This window comes from Lactuca saligna, chromosome 1 (genome assembly GCF_052625555.1).
Source record: "Lactuca saligna cultivar CGN05327 chromosome 1, ASM5262555v1, whole genome shotgun sequence".
Taxonomy (NCBI): Eukaryota; Viridiplantae; Streptophyta; class Magnoliopsida; order Asterales; family Asteraceae; genus Lactuca; species Lactuca saligna.
Window position 1 is genome coordinate 49,085,095 of NC_136417.1, and position 12,183 is coordinate 49,097,277.

The window sequence follows — 12,183 nt, forward strand, 5'->3', positions numbered from 1 at the left end:
TACCATTTCATCATATTCTAATGATGTAATAAAACATAGGGAAGAAAAACGTTTCTGGCTTATTCAGTAGAATAAAAAATTTGGGATATAAACGATAAAGTGAGAGTACTCGATGTAAATTTTGTAAATTAACCCATAAAAATATATGGTAACAGGGTATTTTTTGTAGTTTACCTAAACAATAACATCTATGAATAAAATCAAGTATTTGAATAAACAGTCACTAATAAACTAACCTTTTTGCAGGAATCGACATTTGTTACAGACGAGAAAGATATAGCTTCAGAGGAAGATGATGAAGCTCAAGATTTATTCTATTGAGAAGAGGAGACTGAGTGATCTGCTTTATTTGGCTTTCAGTGGCTCAAGCTCAAGTGTTATTATATAGTGGAGATTGATTGGCATGCTTATTTTGACCTTATGGTTGACCCCAGGCCCCAGCTGTGATTGTTTTATTTCATTTTTTAAGATTTAGAAAAAATGATTAAAAATCATAAGAACCGCTTATTACAATTTTAAAAAATACAAAAAATATAAAAATACGTATATAATAACTAAACCAACTTTGTTTTCCTGACAATATTCCCAAATGATTTTCCAAACTCAAGAACAATCATTAAAGAAAACGTCTGGTTACTAAATAATGTTTTGGAAAATAGATTTCTAAAACTATTTAGAGAAAGCATATACTCCAATTAAATAATTGAATATTTTTTTCTTTTGTCAATAACAGGCTGCTGTCTCGAGATGCAGAAAAGAAATGAGAAAACTGTGACAAACTTTTAAAGGATTATAAAATGCATAGATCCCAAGGTTGTCAAGATCGGGATCCTACCTAAGATCGATTTTGGGTTTGCAAGATCGGGATCGAGATCCTAAGATCCCACAAAATAGAATATAATTTTAATTTATAATATTTAATCATGAAAACTATTTCAAACATTTAGTTTTTCATTCAAAAGTTATAAAAACTTCAAAATATTAGTCATAAGTCACAATAAAAAATGATAAATGGTAGATTGGTAAAAGATAAAAGGCATAAAGTAGTAAAAAAAAATTCATTTGCGGAAAAAAAAAAAAAAAAAAAAACAAAGGAAGGTAGGATCGGATCGGATCTCGATCCTACGATTTTACCTGCGATCCTACCCCAAATACGATCCTTTTACGATCCGGATCGTTTTTCATACCTAGAATCGTAGGATCGTACGATCCTACGACCAGGATCGCGATTTTGATAACTATGATAGATCCCACTGAAAGATGCAAAGTGTAGCATGGGTTTGGTAGGGAAACCAAGAAAAGTATAACAAAAAGATTTAAATAACATATATAATAAAATTTAACTTTTTTATAGCCCCCGAAAATTTTATATATATATATATATATATATATATATATATATATATATATATATAGAGAGAGAGAGAGAGAGAGAGAGAGAGAAAGAAAGAGACTTAGGTTATAATGTGGACTCTAAGTATTGTGTGGATGTAAGGATAGTTTGTGTGACAAGTGTTTTTTTTATATTAAAGTAATTGTTTCTACTTTAAAAAAAAGATATTAATTTTAAACAATTTATTAAATAAAAACAGATACCATTCCGGATACCATTCCATCTAATTAGAAAATATATGGATTGTTTTGTAACAGATTTTGAGAATCCCCAAATTACCGGAAGCAGAAGTTACCTTCAGTCTTTATCATAGCTCAAAGTTTCTTACGATTGATTATACTCAAGAAAGAAGAACCAATTTCGTAAAAGGTATTACATTTGTTAATCCTTTTTTATATGAAACTTGATTTTTCAAAAACGATCGACAGGGTTTGTTTGTGATACAGTTTCTAGAAGAATGAGAGCAACAAGGTCGACTTCATTCAAGTCTAAGTTCACGAACACGACAAAAAATGCTTTAAATCTAGACGATGATGATGATTTCGTTTCCCCAACTCCAGGTATTAAGCTTTTTGAAAAAAGAATGAGAATTTTATGAATTTTTTTGTTTACGAATACTTGAGGGTTTTGTCATAGGGGTTTTCGGTGAGATATTAGTGTTAAATCGATAGGATTCCGTTTGATGTCATGTGTGTTGTTAAATTTGGTTTTCTGGTATATGAAACATATATTGGAATATTATTCTTATGGATTCACTAAGATTCGAATAGATTCAGTGAGATTCGAATGGAATGTAGTTTACTCTGCTAGATTTAATGTGGGTTTTGTGGTGGTATGAAGTTATAATAGTATACTCTGTTAGTTTACTCGTCAGGAGCGGTATGAAATAATCTCCTCCATAATAACTACCCGCATGAAGGACGGTGAATCCGTCACGGGCCACATGCAAAAGATGCAAAGGTATGTGGACCGTTTGCTGAAGCTGAATGTTAACATCCCCGAGGAGTTGGCAATTGACATCATTTTGCACTCCTTGCCTTCTTGTTATGATCATTTTCGAATGACATATCATATGAACAAGGAGGAAGTTACCCTCAGCAAGCTTCAAGGACTCTTGAAGACCGCTGAAACCGGTCTTAAGGGTAAAGCGGTTGTTACCTCTACTACTCCTACTCCAACATCTACCCCTGTTTTAGCTATTGGGCAAGGCAAAGGGAAAAAGAGGAAGCACCCTTCGAAGGGTACCAAGGGAAAGTCTCTTGAAGGCTCCTCATCAAAGACCAAGAACGGTTCTGCCACTCCTTCTGCCATTCCCAAGGATGTTGAATGCTTTTATTGCCATGAAAAGGCACACTGGAAGCGAAATTGCCCTAAGTACTTGCAGGATCTAAAGGATGGGAAAGTGAAACCCACCTATGCAGGTATTTACACTATATTGTCTAATTACTCAACATACTCTAACTCTTGGGTGCTTGATACAGGATGTGGTATTCACATATGTTCTAATTTGCAGGGCCTAAGAAGAAGTGAGGATGTGGAGCACGGAAAGATAAACCTAATCATGAGGAATAGGAAGGCTTCACCTGTTTCCAAGATTGGAGTTTATACTTTGTTGCTTAATAATGGGTTAAAATTAGATTTGAATAAATGTGTGTACTCGTCTGAAATGGCGAGGAATATTATTTCTTTTCATGCTTTGTACAAACAAGGTTTTACCTTTTCGTTTGATAATGAATGTGGTGGTATTAATGCTTTCTTTAATAATGTGTTTTATTTTAAAGCATTACCTTGTGATGGTGTGTATGAAACTGTGTCGATTGTAGACAACTTAGGAAATAATGTGTTGTATATTGATTCTTCTACTAGCCTAGATAAAGCATCATTGTGGCATTGTCGTCTTGGACATGTAAACAAGAAACGCATAGGCTAACTCCAAAAGAGTGGAGTCTTGGAATCATTTGACCTTAAATCAGATGATAGTTGTGAATCTTGTCTACTTGGAAAAATGACAAAATCACCATTCACTAGAACTTGTGAGAGGGGTGAAGGTTTGTAGGACCTAATACATACTGATGTATGTGGGCCATTCAAAACCGCCACAAGGGATGCTAATCGGTATTATGTGACTTTTATTGATGATTTCAGTAGATATGGGTATGTCTACTTAATCAAACATAAGTCAGAAACCTTTGAAAGATTTAAGGAATTCAAACAGGAAGTAGAAAATCAATTGGGCAGGAACATTAAGATACTTCGATCCGATCGAGGTGGTGAGTATCTTAGCACCGAGTTCCTTGACTATCTTAAGGAGTGTGGGATTGTCTCACAATTGACTCCTCCCAGGACACCACAACTGAATGGTGTAGCTGAGAGGCGTAATCGAACTTTGTTGGACATGGTTCGCTCTATGATGAGTCGAGTTTCGTTACCAATATCTTTTTGGGGGTATGCCTTAGAGACTGCTGCCCATATCCTTAATCTAGTCCCTACAAAGAAGGTTACCAAAACACCTCATGAGATGTGGACTGGGAAGGTTCCCAATTTGTACCACATCAAAATTTGGGGTTGCGAAGCTTTTGTGAGGCGTGAAACTCATGATAAGCTTGAACCCCGAAGTGAGAGGTGTATTTTCATCGGCTACCCACATAAATCCTTTGGTTACCTCTTCTACAGACCCAGTGAGAATGTGGTCTTTGTAGCACGAAGAGGGATCTTTCGCGAGAAAGAATTTATAAGCCAAGGAGACAGCGGGAGGCAGATTGATCTTGAAGAAATTCAAGAATCAATTGGTGAAGGAACCTCAGACACTAGCAATCAACCTGAGGAGGAAACTCCTGTTGATCCAGCTGACGAGTCTATACCTCCGAGGCGTTCCACACGGGTTAGGAACACACCTTCGTTTTATTATGGCTTTCATATTACTACGGAAGGTGATACGTTTATTAGTGATAGTACACTGGTAAATTTGGATGAACCTAGCAGTGTTAAGGAAGCCATGGCAAGCCCGGTGTCTGCTAAATGGAAGGAGGCTATGGACAGCGAGATACAGTCCATGTATGACAATCAAGTTTGGAACTTGGTTGACAATGTACCAGGCCGTAAAACAGTCGGGTGCAAATGGATCTTCAAGAAGAAGACTAACATGGAAGGAAAAGTGCATACTTATAAGGCTCGACTGGTTGCGAAGGGTTTTACTCAAACTCAAGGTGTTGATTATGATGAAACTTTCTCGCCGGTAGCAAAGATTAAGTCTATTAGGATTATGTTAGCCATTGCAGCATTTCATGATTATGAAATATGGCAAATGGATGTCAAAACCGCTTTCCTTAATGGAAAGTTGGCTGAGGATGTGTACATGAATCAGCCAGAGGGTTTTGTCAGTGCAGAGTACCCTAATAGAGTATGCAAGCTTGAAAATCCATTTATGGATTAAAACAAGCATCTCGTAGCTGGAATCTTTGTTTTGATGAGAAGGTAAAAGAGTTTGGCTTCTCGAGAAGCGAAGATGAGTCTTGCGTGTATGTCAGAGCTAGTGGGAGTATAGTTAGCTTCTTGGTATTGTATGTGGATAACATACTACTCATAGGAAATGACATCCCAACCTTGCAGGAGGTTAAGTCCTGGCTTGGGAAGTGCTTTGCTATGAAGGACCTAGGGGAGGCTACCTATATCCTAGGGATAAGGATATTAAGAGAAAGGAGTAGAAGACTAATTGGACTTAGTCAGAGTACCTACTTGGATAAGGTGTTGAAAAGGTTCAACATGGAGAATTCCAAGAAAGGAGATTTACCGATCCAAAGCAATACCAAACTGAGTAAGACTCAGAGTCCGAGTACAGAGGCAGAGATAGCTGAGATGAGCCAATTACCATATGCTTCCGCAGTTGGCTCGATCATGTATGCTATGACTTGTACGCGTCCTGATGTGGCATTTTCTTTGAGCATGGTCAGCAGGTATCAGGGGAACCCTGGGAAGGCTCATTGGACCGCGGTAAAGAACATTCTTAAGTACCTACGGAGGACTAAGGATTGGATCCTTACCCTTGGTGGCTGTGATGACTTGAAAGTATTAGGGTGTAGTGATGCTGGTTTTCAGACTGATAGGGATAATTTCCGCTCTCAGTCGGGCTGGATCTTTACCTTAAATGGAGGGGCAATTTCTTGGAAGAGTTCCAAGCAGGAGACGGTGGCTGATTCGACTTGTGAATCAGAGTATATAGCAGCGAGTGAAGCAGCGAAGGAGGCGATATGGCTAAAGAACTTCATCGGAGACCTTGGAGTTGTACCAGCTATTAAGGAACCTATAGAGATTTTCTGTGACAACAATGGTGCGGTTATCTTAGCCAAGGAACCCAGAGATCATGGCAGATCCCGACACATTGACAGAAAATATCACTCCATAAGACACAAGATTGAAGAAGGACTCCTTGTGACAAGGAGGATATCGTCGGATGAGAATCCTGCAGATCCCTTTACGAAGGGACTGACGAGGGTTAAGCATTTTCAGCATGCGAGACGCATCGGGCTGAGGGACGATATTAGTTTTATAGATTAGATAGTTTTTCTGAAACTTGTAAAATGTAATCGACGTTTGATGATGAATAAAATTTGTGATTTATCTATGAGTAAAGTGTTACTATCATTGTCAATTATTTACTATTGTTTCAGTTTTGCATGTTTTGACTTCCAGAATAATTAATTTATTCAAACCTCCACAATCGATCATACGTCGGAAGTAGGTATGAATCAAGATTGTCATGAATTGGGTTTGTAGATGCCTTAAAGGTGTTTAGACATGGCAATGGTTGCTGCAACATTCATGAGTACTCATAAGTTATGAGTATTGGTATAAACCCACGTTCACTTGTATCACTTCATGGAATTTATCTCGAGTGATCGTGAGAAGATAACATCATATAAATCTTTAAACCTAGAGATATGAGTTGTTACCTATGAGTTGGTTGTGCATTGATTGCACGTAAACACATCAGTAACTTGATGTTATAAAACGTGCCTTTGTGTACAATTCAATAAGTAGTAGAACAAGCATATCAGTCGAAGTTTATCTGTTCCTTCTAGAAATAGAAGCGATATCTGGGCCCCTTGATGATTTTGTGTTGACCCATGTACCAAGCCTGGTCAGAACTAAACCGATGTGTTCAGTGAAGTTCTTCGTCAAACAAATCGGAAAATCGAGAAACAACTGCTAGACAATAAGCAAGACATAGTTCCATGTGTTTGTCCGGCTGATATCATGAGAACAGAGGATTATGTGATCACTTATCTAAAATGGCGCTTCATAGTTCGACAGAGTCTTCATTGTTCGAGGGAGTTTTTGAGAGCTACGATTGCTGGTTGGTTCCTGAAGTTATAGGCAAATACAGTTATTAGACTTATCCAAGTGGGAGTTTGTTGGATAAGGTGTCTAAGTCCATAACTTATTTGGTATATACTTGACCCGACCGGTATGGTCCATTTGGGTTGCATCTCATCCAAACTATTATGGATAATTTTATGAGAGTTATACACATATGTTTATTAATATATTATGAGTTATAATATATTAATATGAAATTACGTTATTTAATTAGTTTTAGTCTTAAATTAATTATGAATTAATTTAGAGATTAAAAGGAATACTAATTAAATTATGGGCTATTTGTTTTATATAGTGTGGGCTAATACTCATTTGTTAATGGGTTAGGCTTATGTGGAAGTCCATGGATGATCCATGGAGCTTTTAACCCATGGATCCTTGGAAAGGAAAAAACATGGGTTATTAGGGTTTCACCCTAACCATGCACACTATATAAGAATGCTTATGGAGCATGAAATGGAGCCTAAGAGAAAACTAGTGAACTAGTGTGTGTGTGTGCATGTGTGTGGCCGATTTTATACAAGGTGAATACTCTCTCAAAGTTTTCCAAGAGTTTGTGGTGTTTGTGATTCCATTTGAGGCATTCACACTATTGGTGCTTGGCCCTCAAACTCCTTAGAACCAAACACACCAAAAGGTATGTAATCTCTTCTAACTCTTTTATGTTGAAATGTTCCCCATGCCATGTTAGATAGGTTATAAACCTTGGAAAATTATTATTTTGCATGTATTTAGACAAACATAGATCCAAGGTTTATTAGGGTTGCATGCACACTTAGGAAGTGTTAGATTGCTCAAAACCCAACACACCTTTACCTATACCCTTGGGATCTAAAGCACAAACCAAACGCTTTTATCACACAATTGACCTTACCCACATCCAAAAGGATAAAAGCCTCGAAACCTTCTCATACCCGAATTACGGCCCACAAGCCTTAAATTACAGAACGATCTGAAACATGATGTTACAATTCTCTCCCCCCCCCCCCACTTAAATTAGATTTATCCCTCGAAATCGCGCCTCACTAACACCAAGATCATACCAAACAACCCGAGTAGCGCAACTGAGAATTAAGAACATAAAACGATCTCCCCAAGACAACCGAGCCCAAATAGAAACCTATAACTCGAAGAAGAATAAACCTTTCTCCCCTGCAAAACCACATTTACCTCTCCGAAACCTGGATTATATATTGGTCTGACTCCCCGATAGACTGCCTACGCTGAAACATCACCATGTCAGTCCCTCCTCGAATAACATACCAATAAAACGCTTATATCCCTGATTATCTTGATATGACTGATGGAACAAGTCGTTGACCATAATCAACTGCAGAACCCTTATGATCGATATACCAGTCGATCTTGACCGAAACCCAAATAAATGGAAGGGTCACCTCATACCGAAGACCAACCACCGATACTGCTATCAAAACCCATATGAAGAATGAACCTCAATACATTGCCCTCCGACATTAAAAAAATAACCCGACGATACACATGGAGCTGAAACTCTACATTATGTCTGACCTCCTGTTAGATAGAACCATTCCAATACCAAACCCAAGATAATTCAGCTTCGACCCTAAACTGAATGGCCATGCCCGGACGGAACTATCAGCTGTAATTTGCAACATAAGCCCCAACTATCTCCCAATGCTTAACACCAAATCCGAATACAAGATCGACTTCCGAAACAAAAGTTGAACCGTCAAAGGCTACCTTCGCACATCTGGCAAAACGAATCCACAACCGTTCACTCCAATAGAGTTATCTCAACCAATCGTATTGTACACATAATCACGAAGTTCGCTTTACTCAAAGCGAATATTACAAACGATCTGTAGTCATACATTACTTCCGACCTCTTTCACCTACCACTTACTAATTCCATGCATACTGTGGTCCTTCCCAAGCCAAACGAACCGAACCACCTAGGTCTAATACGTCAAATGGAAACCATAACCACTCAAAATGAAATCCATCTAAAAATCTGAATTCCCCAACCTGCCTATCCTTTAAACTGATAGCCAAGCTCAAACACAAAAGCTTGGTCCAACAACAAAATTGAACTGACTCATATCCAATCTGATACTCAACTCATGACCCGAGATCCGCAAATTTACACGTGCATTACATCCCAATCCTTTCGATTTGCGACAACCCCTCCCTAAATCAAGATATAATGGTTCCTAACCATCGCTGAGACCACCAGTCTCGCACCTGGTCCGACCACCAGGTTCCTAAAGACTCAAATGGAAAGGCTACCCAAGCCTAAGAACCCCTATGCATCACATACTGACTAGTGAATGCTATGGTTCCCCGCAGTCTTACAATACTCTCTCACTGACTAGTGAATGCTACGGCTACCCGCAGTCTTATAACACTCCCTCACTCGCCATGGGCTCACCCCACGGTCTTTCCCGACAGTCCTAAGTGATTACCCCCACTTGGATTCATCCACTCTCTCTTGAAACCCCGTAACCGCTAGATTACTGAACAATCCCACAATCTCATTATCAAGCCATCACCATACCGAGCTCATAGAACTCATACTCCGTGACCCAACATAAATAGGTGCACACACCCACCTAGATTAAGCATTATTACTCCTGATGAAGATTATCTCATACAAAGCATCTTCCCTCAATACAAATCTACACCCTTAGGCAACCCTGTCTGGCGACAAATAGCTGATTGGTCCACAAATGGAAGAGATATATAGTCATTTCGATGCTCCACTTACCAGCAGAACAAACCTGAGTCTTATAATAATCCTACAATCCAACAATTCAGGGCATCATACTCGGGAACCACGATACACTATCGCAGAATATCATGATAGCTTGTCACGCCACTGATCTTTAACTTACACAAATCGAAACCTTTAGAGCACTCTAACTTATTAATGAAGTACGAAAAAATTATCAATAACTGAGAATGCGTTGACGACAGTCCAAAACCCCAACGTTTACTGATAAAAACCCATGTGAAACTACTCATATCGACTCTGAAGTTGATTGACAAATCAACTACTGCCCTTCCTGGAGTATAAATAGCAATCTATACATAAAATTGGCAAATCTCTCAATAATTGCAACTTGACCTCAATTACTTAACCGCCTCGAAACTCGAACATTGGCGAACCCTAAAGGAACACTGACCAAAATAAGATTTCTGACCAACGGCTGCCTGCCGTGAAGACACTCATTCATTCCTGAGCACATACATCATGGATAATCTCGTTCTGCACCTCGCCTTGACCACATCTAGACCCAAGTCTCATGTACCTAGACCACAAATCCCTATAACCCAATCTTCTAAAGCCGCAGCTCGATCAGATCGATGATCCTTCCAACAAAATATCCACTTCTCCCCAACTTAGGGTTCAAACTACCGCCAATTGGTATTGCAAACATGCCAAACTCCAAACTGGCTCAACTAGATACATCATACCTAACCCTTGGAGGGTACAACATAACACATTATGATCTTCAACATAAAGACCAGTCAACTCCAGGCATTCTGAAACTCAGATGGAGACTTCGAAAACTTCCAATGTGACTGCCTCCAATCACCAAGGATCTCATACAGCTGTACATCCAGATATTTCGACAGTTCTAAAATAGCACCGACTCTTTATTTGGGAATAAATGGACTATTGCACACTTCATCTCTGAATTCTCAACCAGTACCCCATCGTAAGAATCGACATAGAAATAGGAGACCCTATTCTCACATTTGATACACAACATAGACAATGAGGGTTATCAGTTCCAATACACTCCTTCTGATCACCTAAAACAATTTTCTAGAACACGTCTTACTAAACCCAGATAAGGAATAACCTTGTCCTCATCTGTCCCAGTCCCCACTGATGACTCTCTTACAACATAAGAAATACCTCACGGTAGACGTACTACAAAAATCCTTTGGTGCAAATACCGAACTTTATGCTACCCCACGGGGTTTACCTCCAAACTCTAAAACCAGAAGCTTGCTATCCCTTCCATCCCACACGAAAAACGGGAATAATATAATTCTCATCATAAAAAATGACATCACAAACCATCGGCCAATCACTCAACTCAGAATGCAATCCTCAACAGCGCATCACCTTCACCTCCGTTTTGAGTCTGCGACTCCAACTGGCACCTCACCGGTCAAATCCTTCGGGACCTAAACTCAATTTTCTCGCAAGGCCTACTCCATTCAAACCTGATCGAAATGGCCCTCAGGCCCAACAATCACCAGGCTCATTCTCAGTCTGAACAACTGCTACCGGATAATCAATAAATATGGAAACACACTCTGCAATGAATCATGGAACCCAACCTATAATATCTACCCTTAACCTGCTACTTAGAACCCCTAGAATTCTCCTTGATTCGAGTATGGATCCTCTGCTTTCAGTAATACGGGCCCAATACTATCTTCCACATCTATCCATACTTTCCTCGAGAATCATTCCTGAGTTTCAAAGTAGCCACTCAACTCCACTATTGACCAATCCCATTCCACATGCTCGCTCCCCAACGAATACTCACTGCTAAACAGTGCACTCATTGGACTGAAATTACTCCCTAGGCTCTCCTAGGATCCTACACTTCTATGTAACCAGCCGCTGGAGAACTCCTCAGAATGTTAATTAGCTATTTCATGAATACAATCACATGCAACAAAGCTCAGATAATCCTTCAAGTAACAGACTCATCCCCACAACGGTTGGACTCAGACAAGAGCTGCACAGCAGGGTCAAACCTGTCACTCTGAGATTATCCAACCTTTTTCACATGTAACTTGACATATTCAATTAATAACTAACTCATATCACTCATGAGTTCCACAAAGCACAAAGCAAGCAGCATTCATGCATCGAACCACCTCCACCAGCACATAATGTCACTCTAGCATTCAACCCTAAGTGCTCTATCCACAACACAAAAGGAATCATTGAACTCAAGCAATCCTACCTCACAACTCCTAGAGATCTCTAATCATAGCCATGCAACACTACTAGCTCGCAAAACATGCATAAAGGCATCTCTCCTAAGCAGGCACACTAGCATGCAATACTGAGCAGATTCCTAGCCCTAAATTAGCATGTAATTCCATCAGCTCATAATAATAACTCATCATAACACATAATCAAGTAAGGGTATCTTGGGAAATCACCGCTCTGGCTCTGGCTAATTGTACACACCGCTTTGGATCTGCTTTCAAAACTCTTTAATTTCCTTGGAAAATCGTGTGATGAAAAATCACTTCTTTTGAAAACTTATCAACTCCTTAGTTTGAGTCCAGACATAACCGAGGGTGTCCCCGAATCCCTCAAACCAAGGCTCTGATACCAAATTGTAACACCTCAAATTTCAAGACAAAATTTTCATTTTTAATTCTCCGAATATTACTCA

At 39.1% G+C, this 12,183-nt stretch overlaps 1 protein-coding gene across 2 annotated transcripts in view; it reads right to left on the bottom strand.

Annotated features, from left to right (window-relative positions):
• LOC145035783 (secoisolariciresinol dehydrogenase-like) overlaps positions 1–12,183 on the bottom strand; it is a 37,719-nt gene that overhangs the window by 1,572 nt on the left and 23,964 nt on the right. The window contains exon 1 of one of the 2 annotated variants that reach the window (XM_078984294.1): positions 237–393. The exons of the other annotated variant lie outside the window; for it this stretch is intronic. Within the exon in view, the coding sequence (XP_078840420.1) occupies positions 237–256 (20 nt within the window). The 5' untranslated portion in view covers positions 257–393. Of the gene's footprint in view, positions 1–236; positions 394–12,183 lie in introns of those variants that run through there. 2 annotated transcript variants of the gene reach the window in all.